At 33.3% G+C, this 22,031-nt stretch overlaps 1 protein-coding gene across 2 annotated transcripts in view; it reads right to left on the bottom strand.

Moving 5' to 3' along the window:
* The window catches only part of LRRC7 (leucine rich repeat containing 7), a gene marked incomplete at its 3' end in the record, with an annotated part of 502,056 nt that overhangs the window by 229,582 nt on the left and 250,443 nt on the right, over positions 1–22,031 (bottom strand). For both annotated transcript variants that reach the window (XM_082614056.1, XM_082614055.1), the window contains exons 6-7: positions 20,844–20,933; positions 16,974–17,030 (exon numbers count right to left, since the gene is read on the bottom strand). In XM_082614056.1, the coding sequence (XP_082470182.1) occupies positions 16,974–17,030; positions 20,844–20,933 (147 nt within the window). The remainder of the gene's footprint in view (positions 1–16,973; positions 17,031–20,843; positions 20,934–22,031) is intronic.

Genomic DNA, 22,031 nt, shown 5'->3' with positions numbered 1-22,031 from the left:
ACAGGTACATTAGGGAAGAATTGGATTATTAAAACAAGTCAAACATATAAAAATACTTCCTAAGTTTTCATAAATTCAAATGGATTATTTTAGGCAGAAATTCTCACATTTTTGTGTGTTCTCTGTAGGTTTTCTCATACTATGAGTTGCGGTGGCATGCTTTGAATGCATTACAAAACTCATGGCAACATTAAACAAATCAGCAGTGATTCAATGCAATAGCTATGAGAGTATAACAATATCATACAATATTTATGAAAGCATCCAGAACGTTAAATTATTCCTGTTCATCTTTATATACAATTTGGCTGTTTGAATAATACTGCTCACTGCCTTTACCTGAACTAGAACTTGTTATAGAGGGTCATGGACCTGAACAAGGCAAAGCAAAAACAACATTTAAATGTTAATTGGAATTTGGCATGTATGTGAAGTGTTGATGGGGTTCTCATGTACCACAGCATTCTGGTTAAGAACAACTTTTCTAAATTGGCTGGAAATAATTCTAAGGATTTTGAATTTATCTTTATATCATCTTGATGGATATTCAGGAAATTGTATTGTTTTTATCTAAGACAAGAACATTTTGAAAACATAACAGATCTTAACCTATTTACTATCAAGTAAGTATGGAAATAACAAAGAAAGGTGAATACTTGACCTTAAAAGTATTGTAAAATGTATATAAATATCAGCAAATAACAAAATATACACATCTTCATTATCCACTGTGTGAACAAAAAATAATAATTTGATGTGTTTCTAAGATTGTTTCTATAAATAAAGACATCTTTCTTCAGTCACATTAATGATCAGGCTTTGATTAATTGTTTTGACTTGAGTAAGTTTGCCAGATTTCAGCATATGAATATGGGACACATAATGTCTGATTTGGAGTGTGGTGTACAGTAGTGCACATACAATATTGCCAGGTTGCAATTATGCTATAGGTTTATTGCCTTCTGGTTATGCCTTCTGATTCCAAGATAAATATGAATTCTCTGAAAACAAGTGACATTTATTTCTTCATTTATTCAACAATAATTGACTGATTGTTTAACTCTGTGCAAGGTAGGATTCTAGGCATTGAGGAGGTTACTATGATAAATAAGGTAAAAGGACTCAGAGGACAGTTCTCAGGAACTAGAGGTCAGATAAAACAGGAAATGCAAAATGGGCACTTTTGCCATGGCAATTTAGTGCAAATATGTTATGACTCATGGTTTAGCGGGTCAGAGTGGGTGATTATAATACCAGTATTTTGGTTTCCTGAGCAATGGCTATCTGGATCCTGCTGTGTAACTGCCAGTGTGAGGTACAGCAGACAAAGCAGGAACAGAACTCGTAAACTTGGAATGAGTAAACTCAAAATTCCCAATTCAAAGGGTGAAAGAAAAAAGAGAAAAGAGAACATCCGGAGAGCCCTTCTAGAATGGTAATACTGTGTAGCCCGCATGGGTATAGCACCCTTCTCTATGAATTTCTTTTTATCTTGAGCAAGGACTGCTGAATATTTGAGTCCCTCTGAGAAGCTTCTCTTGGCTTCCTTTTTGTTCCCTCCCTCTGCAAGCTTAAGAACCATTTATTATGCATCCACTGCGGGTAAGCATTATTGGGTATAATATATATGTAGTATTATCTATAGTGTCTAAGTACATAATACATGTGGAAAACTGAAGTTGAAAGAAAGTAAGTCACTTTCTCTAAGGCACAGAGTACTAAGGCGTGAAAGAGATTTCAATTCATGTTTGTCCACTGTAGAGCTCAAGACCCCTTCTCTTGGCCATGGTTTCCTTCTCTTGATGTAGGCAGGGAACCACAGGTTGAGTTAAGAAAAAATATTCCAGACTTTATTCTGTAAACCCCAAAAGAATCACCAATTGAATTTTTGATTTTTTAAGCATATTGATATATTCTGGAAATTTGAATTAGATTTTAAAAGAAGATTTTTAATTTTACTATTAACCTGTTGGAACAGCTCATCTAACAGTTGTTTTTTTCAAAGCAATACTTATTTTTTATTACATACTTTTCAAGCAATAACTTCATTATGTGTGAGATTAATAAAGATTTCTGGATTCCCTTTGCATCAGACCACCCCAAGTATGATGTTAAAAAAACAGTTTATGATATACCAAAAATTCTGTTCTTGTTTAATCATACTTGTTTAGTAGTCACAGAGGGAAAATCAGTATGAATTTTTGTTTGAAAATGCAAATAGAGAAAAGTAACAGAAAAATACTTTTTTCAGAAGAAATTTTCGGGAAGTTAATTATCCTTGTTATAATTACATTCAAGGTTTCAACTTAAAAAGAAACCAGATTTACCTATTTAATACTTACTTCTCAGGTAGAATAAGAATGGCAAACACAATCAGTTTGTTTAACGGGATTTTGTATCATCTATCCAAAACCTTATAAATGGAACGTCTGCCAGAGTTTTATAAGGGGGTAAATTTTATTCATGAACCAATATTGAATGTTAGCCATTGTAGTTGATAGAAAACATACAAAATATTATATATGTTACTGAATTACACCTGAAACAAGAATTTCAGGTTTCCCACTGTTACTATAAAAGGTAACATCTATCCCTTGCCCAAATCAATTGAGTTCATATTTCTCATCTATTTTCTCCCACAGTTTGCTGAGTTTCAGTTTTGCTTTCATCTTGGATTGAACTCTTTCGACATACTTCTTCCTATGATAGTCTAAATACTTTTAAATGCAAAATTTCCTGTCAGGAATTTTATCTAAAAGGAAAAAATAAAAGGTGCTAATTTCTTAACGACAATTCAAGGAGAACAGAATTAAAACGTTGCTTATCTTAAAATTTCAGGTAGATCACAGACCACCAAATAATGGTTCCTTCACTACAACGATCACACTGTGTATCATCTATTAGTGTTCTTTCTTTGTTGTGCTTTATTGTTCATAATAGCAGTCTCATCAAGGGGGTGTGTAGTACCTGTATATGGGTATCAGGGATGATTTAAAGATTTTGTAAACATTTCCAAGCAAAATGCATTTGATAAGCTATAGAAACTTTGGTAAACTACGTCTATAGAAAATTATAATTACTTTATGGATTTTCTGATACAAAGTGTTTTAAATGGTTTGCTTCCCAAGCAACAACATTTGGCCACCTAGAAGAGGTCATATTGCCTCACAGTACACTGTACCTTCGTTATCTCTTTCTTTAGAACACATTTTCATTTTATATAATGCTATGGAAATTCATTCCATATGAAGAGTACTATAATAAATTTTCTTATAAGGAAACATAGTCAAAGAATATACCCAGAGATGATATTTATTTTTTAATTAAAGTAGATAACACATTGATTAACTAATCCAAGAAAGTAAATAAAGCCCATGTGTAACTAACAGTGTCAGTTTAAGCCATATCTTTATATGGCTAACTTTTTTTTGTTAACGTATAATTGATTTACAATGTTGTGTTAATTTCTGCTGTACAGCAAAGTGATTCAGTTATACATACATATACATTCTTTTCCAGTTTTGGCCTTGGCTTGCGGGATGTTAGTTCCTTGGCCAGGGACTGAACCCACACCGTCAGCAGCGAAAGCATGGAGCCCTAACCACTGGACCACCAGGGAATTCCCCTACATTCTTTTTTATATTGTTTTCCATTATGGTTTATTAGGATATTGAATATAGTTCCCTGTGCTATACAGTAGAACCTTGTTATTTATCCATTCTATATAATAGTTTGCATCTGTTAACCCCAAACTCCCACTCCATCCCTCCCACGAATCCCCCCCACCACTTGGCAACTACATTGCTAATATTTTCTTAAAGACAAAGTAGAGCAACACCAACTTGACATCTGTAGTGTACTCTCTTCAAGGGTAAGGATGAGTGGGAAGACTAAAAGGTATGTGGGTGAAATAAAAAGAAAGAAAAACAATGTGCCTTATGTGTGACAATTTTTCAATAATCAAGAGCCAACTGCAGTGGACAAATTATTTAATGAGAAAAAATCACAGAGTTTAACTTTCTATTCATTTCTGGTTCTTACAATCAATCAGGTATACACCAGGTGCCCACTGAATGCTTGGTAACGTTTGAGGAACTAAAACACTTCTTTCCACGTTACACTGTCTGCCTTCATTCATCAAGTGTTCTCTGAAAACCCTCCTTATGCTCCACTTTGTTGCAAATAGAAAGATAAATAAATAAGATATAGTTATTTCCTTTAAAAGTTTACAGTCTTCTTGGGGATATACTCATAGGCAACAAATCCAATATAACGTAATAAAGGCTATCATAGAGACATGTACAAAATGCTGTGGTAGCAAAGTGGAAGGAATAATTACTTGTGCCTGCAGTGTCAGGAGACACTTTATAGAGAAAGTGGCATTTGGACTGTAAAGATTCATAGTATATCAAAAAAGAGAGAAGGGCAAATAAGACATATCTTCTGACCCTTTAATATCCTCAGTTACTTCCATCCTCCATCTTGGATTCTGTAGCCCCAGATCCCAGTCACTCTTCTGTAAACACCCCAAGTTCCCTTGCCCCTCTCCTCCTCCATCTGGCATGCCTGGTAAACCCAGCCACCTGTCTCCTTCTAAGCCTGCAGTAATGTAACCGACTTTCTGAAGAAGTCTGCTCAACTTTCCTGAATGGACTTCTTTCACATATATAACCTTAAATTCCAAATGGGCAGTCAGCACTGCCAGATGATTCTATGACACTGCCTTAGTGTATTCACTTTCCCATTCTCTAAGAGACTTATCTTTCACACTCTCTCTCACCTCCTCAAATCTCCATTATTCCCTACTCCCTCTCAGGTGATGACACTTCTTCATGCCCCATAGAGAAAATCAAAGCAATTGGTTGAGAATGTTCTTATCTTTCCACTCCCAAGCCATCAATCTATCTATATTTATATCTATTTTCTCTAGGACACATGTTTCCATGTGAGAAGCATCCTTGCTTCTTCGGCCACTTCCTCCACTTGTGTTCTGCATCTCATTCCCTCACTTCCTCAAGCATTTGGTCTTGTAGTTATTTTCCTTCTCTCCTGCATTATTAATTCTTTTGTTTCTACTGACTCATTCCCGTCATTGTGAAAATACGCTTTAACATTATCCTTCTTAACAAATCCTTTTCCTGACACCATACTCCCATCCAGTTACTGCCACCTTTTCACTGTTCATTCTGCAACTAAACTCCTAGAAGGAACAATCTGTACTTGTTATCTTCCTTTGTTTTTTGTTTTTTTTTTTTTTTTTTTGCTGTACGCGGGCCTCTCACTGCTGTGGCCTCTCCCGTTGCGGAGCACAGGCTCCGGACACACAGGCTCCGCGGCCATGGCTCGCGGGCCCAGCCGCTCCGCGGCATGTGGGATCTTCCGGGATAGGGGCACGAACCCGTGTCCCCTGCATCGGCAGGCGGACTCTCAACCACTGCGCCACCAGGGAAGCCCTATCTTCCTTTGTTAATCCCTACTCTCTCCTCAACCACTCCAGTGAGGCTGCACATAATGCATTATTGAAATAGCTCTTACCAAGCTCCCATCAATGACCTAGATTTTGCTAATGCCAATGCTCAGTTTTCTGTTCCCATCACACTTGACCTCCAACTAGTGTTTGATACAATTGACTCCTCCCTCCCTCTTTTTTCTAGACTTCTGTGGCACTTCCTACGTTTGGTTTCCTTCTTAACTCTCTGGTTGTTCATTCTGAGGATCTTCTGTAGAATCCCCTTCCATACTTAAACTATGAATATTAAATTGTCCTAGGTTTAATTTTGGGTCCTCAGTTCTTCTCTATTTATACTCTCAATTGGTTAACTCGACCAATCTTATTTTTAAATATCATCTATAGTGTGATAACTCTTAAATTTATATCTCTATCTTCCTGAGCATATGGCTTATGTATTCCACTGCCTACACTTGATGTTCTAATAGGCATCTCCAACTTTTCTTTGCCAAGATCAAACTTCCGATTCCCCACATCTACTCCTCTTCAAATTTCCTCTACATCAAGAAATTATGCCACCAGTCACCTTGTTAGTCAAACCCAATCTTTGGGAATGCTCCTTAATTCCTCCTTAAATCCTTAACTTTTCCTCTCACCACAGATCCTTTCCATCAGCAAGGTTCCACCTCCAAATGGATCCCAAATCTGACCACTTACCACCTCCAGAGTACAATCCTAGACCAAACTACCATAATTTCTTGTCTACACTATTGCAATCATCTCCTAATTTGTATCTTTTCAGTTTTGTCCACCTAGAAACTCTTCTCTGCAGAGTGGCCAGACAGATCTTTGTAAGGTTTGGTCAAATCACACTTCTCCCTTGCTCAAATCCTCAAAGGGCTTTTCATTGCAATTAGAATATAGTCTTTATTTCCAAACATAGCTCACAAGGCACGTCATCATTTTGCCCCACCTGTCTCTCCAACCTTATCTCATACTCCTTCACTTTGTGCTCATTATGTTCTGGCTACACTGGCCTTTTTGTTCATGACACAACAGTCTTGCTCCCTTCACAAGTGTTTTTACACCTGCTGTTCCTTATTGTTGTTTTTGCTCTTCCTCTAGAACTTTGTATTACTTTCATCATTTAAATCGTGCAAAGCCCACCTTTTCATAAAGGTCTTTTCTGACCAGCCTAGCCAAAAAACAAAGAATAAAAAAAATCCAAAAACCAACAATCAACCAATTAAACAACCAAAAAAAACCCCAAATCCAATCACTTCCTATAACATCATCCTGTTTTCTTTATAGCAATTGCTTGCCTTATTCACTTATTTGTTTATGTGTTTGTCATCTGTCTCCCTTAATTAGACTTGAAAGTCTTTAAAGAAAAGAGGATCTGTCTTTATTGTTCATTGTCATATTGTCACATCCTCTAGCACATAGAATAGTGTCTGACACATGTTAGGTACATACTCAATTAAAGTTTAAACTGACTTGTTCATTATATGAAGTGAGAATTTATTGGTAAGTGTACAGAGGCACAAATCTGCAAGTCATATTTAGGGGATTAAGTGGGGAGTAATTGGAGGGAACTTGGGGGTCAGGCTGTGAAGGGTCTTGAATGTCATGTTTAGTGGTTTGGACATTATTGTAAAGGCATGGGAAGCCAAAGATTTTAAATATTAAATTCTCTCTTAAATAAAACCTTGAGTTATGAGATCTTCCTTTTATAAGACTAAAGTATGTTAAGTATATTTTAAAATGTATTTCTACTTAGTTGGATGTAATATTTAAAGAGATGCCCTTTAAGATTCTATTTAGTATAAGAAATGTTTTTACTTTTGCTTCTAAAATTTCATGAGATATTTAATCAAAATAAAGCTTTTGCCTGTAAAAATCTGTTTAATTTAGAAATGTTTTATGATAATCAGAAGAGTCAATAGCTTTAATGTAACTTAAACACACAATTTATTTATCTAAGTTGCTATTGAACATTTCTTAATAGAGATGTGTTATTCTTACTTTTTAACCACTTCATGTAGCATATTTTCTACCCCATCTTTATAGAACAAACATAAATCTGAAGAGCTAATGCTTGATAAGAGTCACAGTGCTTTAATCTGATTAATTTTATTTCTAATCTTACTTATAAAATTATACAGCATTTACTTTATAACTAGAAAAGATTGTTATTATGTACTAAATGTTAACAGAGGTACTTTTAATGTACTGAATTAAGTTTAACTATAAAGAGAAAATGAATAGAAATACAGTGTAGTTAGGTAAAGGTTTGGGATAATTTTGAATATAGATAATGGAAAACTAAACATAATGGAATAGGAAGTTTGGCAAGGAAGAATTCACAGTTTTTTAAAGCCATAAAAGGGCAAACTAAAATCTCATATTACTAAAAGGAAATGCAAAATATACATTCAAGGAAAGTAATGTCATGAAGTTAGTATCTTATGTGAATGTTTATTTTTAATATTGCTCAGGTATTGATCTTAAATGTCACAGAAACTGTGGAAAACTATAGCAACTTAGAAATATTTCTCTTTCATCTGTTCAGCAGGAAATCAAGCTTTTTTAGGATGTATTTTGCATATTGAAAGACCTGATTTAACCCTGCCTTGAATAGAGAGAAGAACGGAGGCACGAAGAAAGCAGAAAATCTATGGAGAGTTAGATATATTTCACTTGTTTTCATGTGTCTTATTGAGCCAATTATCAGTAATAGTTTGTTATTTACTCATCAAGAGTCTTTTAAAAAATGAAAATCAAAACAGGTGGCAGGGAAAGCTTTTCAAATGCTGGAATAAAACATATCTCCTAACGATTAGTTTTTTCATGCACTTTCTAAAATACCAGAGAAGGACCCCAGTGAAAATCAATTCACCATTTCCTCTTGAATGCCCACTGTTGCTGAAACTGTTCCATCCCAAAATTAGTAATTGGAAAGAAAAAATCATGCTGCTCAGCAGTTGCTTCCTTGAGAGTTGGACTGTGGGGTTGGACCTTCAAATAACATAGTCAAAATGACAAAAAAGTCTCTCACAAAATGAAACTTATTAGATTCCTGAGTCAAACTATAATCAGATTAAAATTCCTGCAAAACTCTGCCTTGAAAAAACTCTAGCAGAGTTTCTAAGCTACCACTCTGAATGCAGAATCCATGGCTAATTTCACAGCAAAACTGATGGGAAAATTAAGGGATGATTTGGAGTTTTTCAGAGAGAAAAAGGGAAGGTTCTAAGGAAGATGCTTGGAGATACAAAGGTGCATTGTATACTGTATATAGCAGAGACACTCTGTGGGATGGTGAATGTTGAAAGATAATGACACTGGAAATGTTGACTCTAAGCTGTGAAGTGTCTTGACATGTTTGTCTTCTGCAAGCTGTGGGCAGTCATTGTGAGGTTTTACATTAACATGTGTCATGGTGTATTTTAGTAAGAAAGCTCTGACAAGAATAAGGAGATGGATTACAATGGAGGAGGTAGGAAGAATGAGTTACTGCAGGCTAAGACGGGTAATATTAAAGACCTCAAGTAGGGCAATGACAGAAAGTAGAGAAGAGTGTTTAGATGTGGCATAAGTTGATGGACAGTGGATTTGGGGGTAGTAGGGGAGGAAAATAGAATTGAGATTTCTAATTTCTGTAATTAGGTGGATGGTACTGTCACTAGGCAGTATATAATAAGATGCCTGGGATTTCTGTTTTGTTTTGTTTGGTTTGATTTGGTTTTTCTTGGAGTGGTGAGTGGAGAAGAGAGATGAAGGTGATTTCAGTTTTGAAATGTGGTGAATACTCCATTTGGGTTCTGGCTATTGGAATATGGAATTTGAAATCAAGTAAATCTGTGTAATTCACCATATCTGAGACCACAGGAGTAGTCTGTTAGCTAGGTCCTTTGCGTCTTTGTATATTTTTACAAGACTCTGAGACCAAGATCAACACTAATGTAAAGTTCAGAATATATTATATCTCTAGTAAAGATATTACATTTTTTCATAAAGGGGAGAGCAATCATCCACATTAAATTGTTTGAATTTGTAAATCTGCAAATGTTGAATATGTTCCTCTCAGTTCTTGTTGAGAGTTTTTATTTATTTTTTATCATGTATTTTACTATCTGAGTTCAATTCACCCAAAGAAACCACAAACCTTAAAAAGAAAAAAAAATAGTCTTTAAGAATTGATTAGTAGCTTCATTTGCAAATATTTTCTCCCATTCTGAGGGTTGTCTTTTCATCTCGTTTATGCTAATCTTTCCTTGAATGCTTTTAAGTTGTCTAAGTACCATAGAACACACCTTTGTTTAAATGCTTTTATGGTTCTAAATAATCATGACTCATTTTCATCAACTATTATGCAAAATATATTTCACAGTTTAAAGACGGCAATGACCACCCAATATTCTTTTAACATAAAGACACTGAAGTTCAAAGAATTTAAATAATTCATAAACAAGAAGCAAGGGCCTGAATACAAGTCCAGGTTTGTCTGACTGCAAAGTATACCCTCATTCAAGTACATTCTGGCTCTTCTTACGTGAAATAGAACTAAGTATAGGCTAATTGTTCCATGAGAGACTAAGCCTTGAGATCTTATGAAACTGAAGTCATAGCACTTTCAACCTCGCTATTATACCAGGACGTTTTCATCTTTTGGTAAATTTAATCATCAGGGATCAGAGTGGCTATTGATTGAAGTATTCTGAAAACAGCGATTTGATCCCATGGTTTTATGTGGTTTTTGTGCCCTCCCCCTAACTCCTCACTGGACTCAACACAACCTTAGCTAACCATAATACTCTCAACCTTAATTTTATGTTGAAAATACAAGGCTAAAAAGAAATATAATTAGCTCACATGTTAGGGAGCTCACACTCTTTTGTGAATCGTTGGAAAGCATATATTTGATAATTTAGAAGGGAATCTAATAATTATATTGTTAGAATGCATTATAATTTGTTGAATGCTTTTAAATATAACATGTCATAATTACCGCTTATTTCATTTGAATTTTAAATATAAGACCCTGTGAGAAGAAGTAAAAAAAAATCCTAGTTCTAAGTGCGATTCTCTAAAGCCAGAGGGCACTAATACGGTTACCCTTGATTAGCTAGCTTGTCACATTATCACCTTCGAAAAAGAAAACCCAGAATGGGAGGGTACCATGGGTGTAACAAAACACCATACCTTGTAAATTGATATTCATTCGTAAAAGCATAAGGTAGTACCATTATAAAAATACACTGTATCCAGTTATGTATTACAGTCACAAAAACAGTTAATAGAAACATCAAAAAGCTATTTTGTAAGCTGTGCCTGACAAAGGAATTTTTTGTTACAATAGCACTAAGGAAACTATTGATGTATTTCATTGTAGTAACCAGTACAGTAATGCCAAATGAGACAAATTCATTAATAGGACACGGAAATGAGAATAGAAAATGACTTATTCACACCTGTCCAGTTTAGAATACATATTGTTTTATGACTTTTTCTTCATTATGCTGACAATGATAACTGGTAGAAAAATAGATAATAAAGGAAGAGAGGTTTTAAAAAAGAAAACATGACAAATACATTATATTTTTGTAAGTCTGCCTAAAGAGTAATCTTATTTAAAAAATATAAATGAACTTATATGAAAACTAAAAACATGTTATTTGCAAATAAACAGAAATTTGAGTGAAAATTATGAATATGGAGTATTTATTGCCATTCAGGTTAGGAAAAAATCCACAATATATATATTATTCACATATATAAAACCTCTATCACTGAAATTCTCATTTTTATAAATAGTTAAGCATTTTAGCACATAAATACATACTCTCCCTGGCCCTCTATATCTACAAGAATTTCGGACATAAAGCTGATAATTTTCTCAGTGTTAATAGTGTTTATTTTTTAATTTTTGTATGAAAATAGCTTTTTAAAATAAGTTTTTATGTTGAAACAATGCAAAAAATTATAAAAAGCTTCAAAGTACTATACAAATAACTTTTGTGAACTACTCGATGGTAAACTACAAACCTGGTGCCCCATCATTCCCCTGTATTTTAGTGTGTATTTCTTACAAACAAGAACATTCTCCTACCAAACCAAAGCAACCATCCAAATTACGAAATTAACATTGATACATTGCTACCATCTAATCATCAGACCCTACCCAAGTTTTGCAAGTTTTGCCAGGTGTCCCAATAATTTTTTTTTAATAGAAGAATCAATTCAGAAACACTACTTTTAGTTATAATGCCTCTTTAGTCTTCTTCAGTCTGAAACATTCCCTCCGTCTTTTCTTAACTTTCATGATCTAGTGTCTCTCATTAACAGTGCTTTAATGTAACTCTGGTTTCAATTTATATTTATAATTCAAGGTTATCTTTTTCTTAGAGTATTTCCAGATAACATACGATGCTTCTGCACCTTCTGTGAATATATGTGTGTTGTGTGTGTGTGTCTTTAGACATTCACAGAGAGGGAATACTGTAGAGTTTCTGAACCTTTGTCTTTGGGTGGGGGGGAACACAATAAAAGCAATGATGCTCAAGGAATAAAATCATGTAAATAATAAATACATTATTTACTAGTTTTCAAGTTTACATAGCTTAGTAGTTTCAAAGTATCATTCATGCTTATACTTGGAAAGTTTTCCATTCAATTATTCCTTAATGATTTTTTTTCTATGGAGAGTCCAAAAATTGTCATAGATGATAGTGAAATAGAATTCTATTAATAACCCCAAAGAAAATTTGCTCAACAGAATGTTATCTTTTGAGTGAATATACTAGAAACAATTATATGATTAAAATAATCCACTCAACAAATTTAGTTCTTTAAAATTGAGAGGGCCCTCTTTTTGGTGCTCTGTCATAGTATACTAGGTATTTTGACATGGCTTATTTTACATAAAAAGCCAAATCTACTTCTAGGTGAAAATAAAAATGTGAAAACTCACAATGGGCTATGAATATATTGGAAATAGAGACAATTAGGATTTTACAATTAATCTGTTTCTGGATTCCATAGCTTTTTCCAGCTTCACAAAGAGTCTAGGATCTAAAAGAAGTCGTTGCTCCTTCAGACTTATCATTTCTCTAATGGAATCCCTTCTTCTAACAACTTTTAGAGTTCCTTATCCATCAAGTTCATCCATTTTTCCCTTTTTGGATCTGTTCACCAGGGTTTACTTACTTATTGATATTTCCCCAGCAATTCCACTGCAACATGTTTGAAATATTCCTCTCTTAGTTATTCTATTATGACAGCAGATTGAGGAATCACATTTCATGCCTTGTGTTCCCAGGTGGCAGGGCAAATATAAACATTAATATTAGCTTAACCTGTGTTTCTTTTCTTCATATTATTTCATATTTTTATAATTATCACAGACAAATTTACACAAGATCATATTTTGGCTCAATTTGAAACAAAGTTACAGTCATAATGTTATCAACGGACAGGCCATATTTTAACTTTAAGGTTTTAGAAAAGTTCTCATAAAAATGGAAAAATTTTATTTAAAGATAAAACCCACCATTATTACTAACCATTTGTATGCTGTTATGTTACTTCCATGGAAATGGTTCCTCAATTTCATTTTAAAATATTATCTTATCCCTTTATTTTTATCTTGACATATGTTTCTTAACTAAATGTATCACTTTTTAATGACAAAGTCAAAGAAATAAGTCATAATACTTTTGGATTTTCTTTAGTTGTTATAAATATTAATTGCCTTAATTTGAAATTATTTTCTTCCATTGTCATGACTTGGTTATTATATGTAACTTGAAACCACCTGAAAAAGAGAGTGTGTAAGTGTGTGTGTGTGTGTGTGTGTGTGTGTGTGTATAGGTTTAAAATTCAAGGCTCAGGCTTCCCTGGTGGTGCAGTGGTTGAGAGTCCACCTGCCGATGCAGGGGACACGGGTTTGTGCCCCGCTTTGGGAAGATCCCACATGCCGCGGAGCGGCTGGGCCCGTGAGCCATGGCCGCTGAGCCTGTGCTTCCGGAGCCTGTGCTCCGCAACAGGAGAGGCCACAACAGTGAGAGGCCCGCATACCGCAAAAAAAAAAAAAAAGAAAAAAGAAATTCAAGGCTCAGCTATCAGCCACTGAGAATCCACTAACCATTTATTCTTTTTGCCTTCATGATGCTCACCAAAGACTCATCCTATTTATTTATTTTTTTTGGCGATATGTGGGCCTCTCACTGTTGTGGCCTCTCTCGTTGTGGAGCACAGGCTCCGGAAGCGCAGACTCAGCGGGCATGGCCCACGGGACTAGCCGCTCCGCGGCATGTGGGATCTTCCCGGAATGGGGCACGAACCCATGTCCCCTGCATCGGCAGGCGGACTCTCAACCACTGCGCCACCAGGGAAGCCCTCATCTTATTTTAATATTTTGTATCCTATATTATTTTCTATGGGAAAAAATAATCAAGTGACACAAAATGTCCAGGTCACATGACAGATATTTCTTATTGTGAATCAATATATCAGCATTCTTGTTTATTTATTGAGTACTCCCCTATATGCTGGGCACTGATTTAGGCACTGATTTAGGAGATTCAGCAGGGACAAAACAGAAAAAATTCCTTTTCTGAACAGAACTTATGTTCTCCTGAGGAGATCATCTCCAAGCAAACAAAAAGTCAATACAATTTAGAGAACCATAGGTGTGAAAAATCAAATGGAAGAGTGAAATGGTATAAAGGCTAAGGGGGAGCAACCTTATATGATGTGATCGGGGAAAGCCTCCAAGGAGGCACCATTTGAAGAAAGATAGGAATCCTAAGGAAGCTGTAGCCTGAACAGATTTGAGGTAAGAGAATTCCAGAGAGAAACAGTTAGTGCAAAATCTCCAAAATGGGAACAAATTCATTTTTGGACTAGCCTTCAAAATTAATTAAGAGGATACTTCTGCTATGAGGACAAATTTTATCATAGAAGTTAAAGGTTTTTTCTTTTGAGTTATCTAGTTTTTTCCAGATATTCAATGTCCTCAATTATTAAACACAATCAAGAATGACTGTATCAATGAGTTTTAAGCAAATGTGTACCTTAGGAAAGGAACAGTGTGAAAAAATTGATAATACTAAATTCTATTTAATAACAGAAAGAATTTGTCCTAGAATCTGCACATATCAAAATGTCTCTATCAGTTTACTTTAAAGAGACATTTTAATGTATGTTATATCATAATTCTTCACATTTTTACATTTTTCATAGCTTGCCAGGCATTTAGACTTTAAGACAGAAGATGAAAAGAAGAGAAAATCACTGAAGACCTGCTAAAGATTTGACATCTTGTTTGTGTCCATGAGGAAATCATGAGCTATCTCTTCTTGGAGTAATTATTAAAAAGCTATAATTGTTTTTCCTAAAACTGTCTTTCTTCCTTTATTTTCATTAGAAGTGTAAAAATAAAGGATAGTAGAAAGCTCTCATATATCTCTCTATTACAGGTCTAGATTGGTGATCAGAAGGTACTACGTATAATACATAGTAAAAACAGAGTTTATCTTTATTCTCAACAGAACTTTCTGCAATTCTCATTTTTATAGACATCAAAACTAAGATAAAGTTCACCATACATTATGCATGTCCTTGGTTCTTTTGATTTTTGTCTATAAGGTAAAAAATAAGCACACTAGATTGAAAATAATTTTGCAAATTTTTTAAATGTAAAAACTGTAACAGCTATACATATTGTACAAATATAACAGTCTACCAAGGAAACCCCGTGTCATTTCCACACATCTTTACAAGTTTTTTAAAAATTTCCAAACAAAGTTAAATGCATATTATTCTACTTATTTGAATTCTGTTTGATACTGGGCCACTGCCTCACAGCCTACAGAATACCCATGCACCAATTATGAGCATTGTTATTCATTACTCTGAACTGTTCACACATCTATCTCATATAAAGTCCATATTACCCATCTATGGTCAGGCTTTATATTTAAATTTATATTTTAATAATACATAGTTAAAAATCTGACAACCTGTGTCAGATTTATTTTTTATTTCATTTCAAAACTGTAATTTAAGAGCAGAGGGGAAAGGATTCTCCTCCACACCTTCAATATTTTCTCTTTGACCCAAATGTTCATGGTTAGGTGAAGGAGACAATTACTCTTTCACCGTAGTTTAGTGTGTAATTAGCCTTGTTTTCACTTTACGTTAAATGTAGACATTTAAAACATGGGGGTTGGAAATGCATTTGCAGTAGATTAATGCTGAACAAGTAACACCTTCAACCATATTCGCATTTCTGTTTGTGCCCCCAACGTGGAAGAGGTGCCTTCTAAGACTATGCATAGTGCTTTGGCTTAGAGAAAGACCACTCAAAAGTGCAGGGTATCCAGATATGGTGACATTCCTCCTTTTCACGTTCTCTCCTTGTCTTCCACTTATGGAGGAATGAATAGATATTTTATCTCTATGTATATATTTAAATTAAATCTGTATAATTATTAAAAGTTTTATATTGCCCTGACAGAATTTCCATACATATCTGTGTAACAAAATGTACTTGAGAGTATTGTATTGATATACTGGCTCAAAAAAATCAATGAAATTCAGTGTAGTTTGCTTAGAGAAGGAATATAAAAAGAAAAAAAATAAAATTAAGTTTTGGTTCAGCAGACGAAAGGTCTCTAAATCCTGCTGACATGTTTCAAAAATTAATCACTGTACTCAATATTTTTCAGCAATACTGCAGGAGGGTTAAAAATAGCAACATAGTACTTTCAATATTTTAACTGTAACATATACAAGTCATAATTATTTATTTGAGTAAAAAAATCCCCACTTTAAATAATTTTTGACTTTCAAAGATATTTTTTTCTGTACAGCACAAAATTCTATCATTAGACATAAATAAGACAAAGCAGGATGAAACAATTTTATTAAACTAAACATTGAATAAAATGTTGGAGATTAGTTTTTACATAAAAATATTCTGTATTTTTATGTAAACCAGATTTTAAACAGACTATTAAAAAGGTACAGTTTGAAAGAATGTATAAATATAAATTTTCTGCCAAATCATTTTAGGATCTCTGGAAACATTTTAATCATTTTTATGAAATATTTTTGTATATTTTTGATTTAAAAACTGAAAATTATCTCAAACCATAAATTAACTTGAAATGTTAAGCATTCTATTAGGTTGAACCTTTTGAAGCTGTTGATGATTTGGGGGCTATAAAAATGTCAGTTTCTTAAGTTTCAATGCAGTAACTTCCTGGTGTGTATGTTCAGCTATGAGAAGAATCTTAAATGGTCTCTTCCCACCTTTACTTGTAATTACACAGTTTTATAAAGCAGATACATTCTTAATATGAATCCCTTATAATACTGTACATTTTAGCCTCTAGAAAAAAATTGTAGAAAAATTAACTCAATCATAATGACAAAGCATAGCCAAGGTAAAAATAGCTGTCTTTTTCCTACTAATAAAAAGTCACAATTCAAATTTAGAAAATACTCAGCCACTTACTTTGGTAGAGTTTTCAAGTGATTTTCTCTTAACTCCAATATCCGCAATTTGGCAAGTCTGTAGAAATAAATTTAAAAATTGCTTCTTAATATTTCTCTATAAAACAATATTCTTATGGTAAAGTAAACTGTTACTTTATTATCCAAACAACTATGTTCAAACATTACATACCACGGTTACAGGTTTTTAAGAATTATGCAAATTGGTTATGAGTAGGGTTGAATCAACATTGGAGAATAACAAATATCCCTTTCTTAAAAATAAAGTTTTTTCAAAGATATCATTGAGACCAAGTCATCTAAATCTCCCATGTTTTATAAAATTATATTCACTGTTGTTTGATTGTATGCATTCAACAGATTATTGAATATCTACTAAATACTAGATGCTGCATTCACTGAAACATGGTGATACTTCCCCTCAAGAGACAATAAATGAAGTTGTAATGCAAATAATATAGCATAGTGGTTAAAAGCTTGAGCTTTGTGATCAGACAGATCTGGGTAAAATTCAGACTCTTTCATATCCTATCTGTTTTTTGCTGTGTGACACTGGGCAAAGTAATTAACTCCTCATAACTCCAGTTTCCTCATCTATAATGAGCATGTGATAATAGTACAAAATTTATAGGGTTTTGAATATTAAATGATGGCACACATGTAAAGCATAATGCCTGGCACACCATAAGTTTTAGTATGTTTTAGGTTATTACTATTCTTTAATTGAAAAATGGGAAAAGTGCTGTATAATATACCACATTTAATTGACTCTGAGATTAACATCTGAACATTTCAAGTGGATGCACATTTAAAAATTTATAGTATCATCTAGCCTATGATAGTACTGGAGTTGGGATAATCTTGTGAAGGGGATGAGAAGTGTTCACAGTTTCTGTTGCTTGCATAACATTTGTAATTAGAAATGCATTTCACATTTAAGTATTTGTTAGTGTTTGCAATCTGGGACATGCTATTGTTATTAATGCCTATACTGAGCTTTAAAATGTACTCAGTTGAGGCTACTTTAGGACAAATGTTAATTGAATTATCCAAATCCTTAGTGATGTGGGAATATTTCACTATTTGAACTATACAATTCACCTACAAGGTCCCATATTTACTGTGCTTTTAGATATTCAACTAGTTCTCTTCTCCTTTCCTTTTTGTTTTGAGTTCTACCAAATTTCCAATTTAGTTTTAATCTTATAACTCAACCTTTATTTGAAATAAAGTGATTTAGTTCTTCATAGCATGGGTATATCACTAGTTAAAGAAGTTTCTTAAACATTTATATATCTCAAATCTTCTTATATTTGTACTATTGTAATAATATTTTATGACTTAGTTTGGCCTTTAGGAACACTAAATCTCAGGTTTTAGAAAGTATCTTAAAACATTCTTTTGTTAAATTATCCAGCTGAAAGTTATAGAGCTTTTTAGATTACAATAATAAAATAGAGCATTTTTTTGGCAGACAATTCACATAAAATTGAATTCTAATTCCTAAGTGGTTTGGATTTTGGAATTATGTTATCTGTTTGCCCAAATTTCTTCCCCTATATTAGGACTAGTAAAAAAGAACTGACAAAATGCAAGACAAAAAAGTGTGTCTTAGGGAGATAAACATTTCCTGATTTAATAAACCAAAGGTATATTTGTAGTGTTGTCATTAGTACAAGAAGGAAAATCTACTTTATGTGGACAAATGGTGAAGTATCAATTCATTTAGAAATGAGGCAAATGCTCTTTTGAATATCTGTGAATTTTCAGAACTGCCCAAGTGTATGGTATTCATAGGTATTGTGAAATCATGATGTACAAAAGTAAGGGAGTTTGGAAAAAACTTTCGAGGTGATTTCTGTGTGCAAATGGAGGCTACTACCTGTTAAGGGACTTCATTATTCCACTGGGTTCTTCTTAATGTCATATATTAGCTTCTGCCAACAGATTGGTGCCGAGTTATACTCAGTCAGTTATTTGAACAATTTTAAAGATGATCATTTAGAAAAATGCAGTTAACAATAAATTTAAAATGTCTTAACTTTCAAGATATATCTTTTATATTTAAAATAGCCAAGACATGGAAACAAACTTTCCATTGACAGATAAATGGATAAAGAAAATGTGTGAATATACATGTATGCATGTGTGTGTATATGTGTGTGTATATCTATCTATCTATCTATCTATATATATATATATAGTCATAAAAAAGAAGAAAATCCTGCCATTTGCAACAACATGGATGGACCTTCAGGGCATTATGCTGAGTGAAACAAGTTGGGCAGAGAAAGATGAATACTGCATGATATCACTTACATGTGAAATCTAAAAAGAAAAAAAAAACCTCATAGAAAAAGAGATCAGTTTTGTGGTTACTAGAGGTGGGGGTGGGGTGGGGGAACTGGGTGAAGGTAGTCAAAAGATACAACTTTACAGTTATAAGATAAATAAGTACTGGGGATGTAATGCACAACAGTATTATTATAGTTAACACTGCTGTATGGCACATGGTATATTTGAAAGCTCCTAAGAGAGTAAATTCTAAAAATTCTCATCACAAGGCAAAAAACTTTTTCTTTGTAATTATATGAGGTAATGGATGTTAACTAAATTTATTGTCCCAATCATTTTGTAATAAATTTGTCATTACTATGTTATATACCTTAAACTCATATAGTGCTATGTGTCAATTATACCTCAATAAAACTGAAAGAAAAAAATTCACTCTAGAACATCTAGAAAACATTGAAAATATAAAGATGAAAATAAAAATCATCCATAATTTCACTTCCAAGGAAATAGTCTTTTATTTCATGTACATTCATATTAGTATGGAAAACAGTTTATATATAGCTATGATATGTTTTGAACATAACATCATAGGAATTAAAAGATATTCCTCTAGGCAAAATTATAAATTGCTACATGGTATTGTCATATGGATGTACCATAATATATTCAACCAATCTCCTAGATGGATGTGTGCTTCCATATTTTTCATATTGTAAATAATGATAAACATCCTTGTCCATAAATCCTAGTGTGATACATGATGATATGATACATTTCTAGGAATGAATTACAAAGGCAGTGGTTGTAAATATTTTCAAATCTTTTAAAGCTCACTGCCCTGCAAGGAGTATATAACATTCTACAGTTTCATCAGCAGTGTGAGGTTATCTCTCTTCTCATAGTCTATAAATAAATTTACACTTTTTATAACACGCTAGAGCACAAAGACCCTTTGTTGTCATATTAACTTGTACTATTTTTATTATTTATGATGATAAACATTTTTTGTGTTGCCAATTTGTACATTTATTATGAACTGCCAGTATGTGTCATTTACCCATTTTTTTCTAATGAGAACTTTAACTTCATACGCATTTGTAAGAATTCTTTATAAGTTAAGGATATGATTTACTTTCCATATTCAGTGGAAATATTTTCCTATTTATTGTTTTACCTTAATTAAAAATTTTTTTTCTAATATTATTTTATTTTAAAAGCATTTTATGAATTCAAATCTATCCATTTATGATATTTTCTTTTGTTTCTATGCTATAAAGGCATTTTCCAACTCAAGAGTCAAAAATATTCATGTGCATTGTTTTCCAGATCATTTCTGATTTTATTTTTTTTTATATTTAACTCTTTAATTCATCTGGAATTTGATTATTAATGACATGTAAAGACCTAACTTTATTTTTTGCAAAATGTTTCATTAATTGACATGGTCTCATTTACTGGACAAGAATGAGGGTGTCTTTAATTCCAATGGTCACTTTTGAAGCCTCACCTACTGGTGCTGGTACAGTACTTACCTAAAGTGAAAGAAAATTGTATCATTTAAACTTCTTATTCTTACCTTCCAAAATTGGCTGGAAGAAATTCAAGAAAGGCATCATTCAGGTAGAGCTGGGTCAGGTTTAGAAGCTGTGTGAAGCCATCAGGGAGTCTAGAAAGGAGTTAAAGGTTTAGTCATTGCATAGATGTTGCCATAGAAACAGAACAAAAATATATATCTCTAAGGAGAAAAAATAGAAGTGTAATACATTTTCAAATCTCCTTTGGTATCACAGTAATGGAAGAATTTACTGAGCATGTTGTTACAGCTTGAAAATTTTGCCTGTTATTTAAATAAATTGGCATTCACCCACCTCCGCACTGCTTTCCTATGCTGAGATTTGTCATTGCCAAAGACAGAGACAACATTTATTACTGTTGCCCTAACCTTATGCACACCAGTGAGATATTTTTATGGAAATTTCAAGTTGTATGACATGTTTTGTAATTTTAAATTTAATGTATTTTCTCAATAGCATATTCACATATATAGTCAGGCAATGCTATCTACTCATTCAGGTAATAATTAAAATTTGTCTACAGTTTGTGACAATGATGACTAAAGCTGCCCAACATGAAGAGGGAAGGAGTATTTTGTCCCTTTAACTGATAATTTCTTTAATGCAGGCCCAACATACATGTACATTATAATTCAAATTGATCCAATTCATGTGCATTGAACAAGAACATTGTCACAGTAATTAAACCGAATCCTAAAGATTTTAAGAAGCATTAAAAGAGTTGAGAAAATATCCTACGGGAAAATCTTACTAGTTAGATAAAACAATTATTTGAAATGTTTAAATCAGTTTTACCAAAAAGATTTAACTCCAGGATTTTTCTTAAAAGGATAATTTTTTTTAAATAATTAAATTCCAACTTAAAAATTTAAATGTCTTTATCTAGGCTTTAGACAAGACCATGTTCTTTCACAAAATACTTCTAAATACTGTTCATATCTGCCTTCCCCTAAAATTCCAACCTATCTCCTTCCTTGAATTTACTGACAAAATTATTTAAAGAGCTGCCTCTACTAACTATTTTTTACTTTACTCCGCAAGCTATTGCTTTCTGGCATCTACCCTAACTCTATTCCTGAAACTGCACTCACCAAAGGCTCTTAAGCCCTAATTCCATTAACTTCATTTCATTTTGTAACCCACACTGCCTAGAAACAGTTGCCATCACTGATTGTTCTCTCCTTCTGGAC

Source organism: Mesoplodon mirus, assembly GCF_964341445.2.
Source record: "Mesoplodon mirus genome assembly, chromosome: 3".
NCBI lineage: Eukaryota > Metazoa > Chordata > Mammalia > Artiodactyla > Ziphiidae > Mesoplodon > Mesoplodon mirus.
The sequence above is the reverse complement of the archived record's forward strand: the minus strand, read 5'-3'. Positions and strand labels throughout refer to the sequence as shown.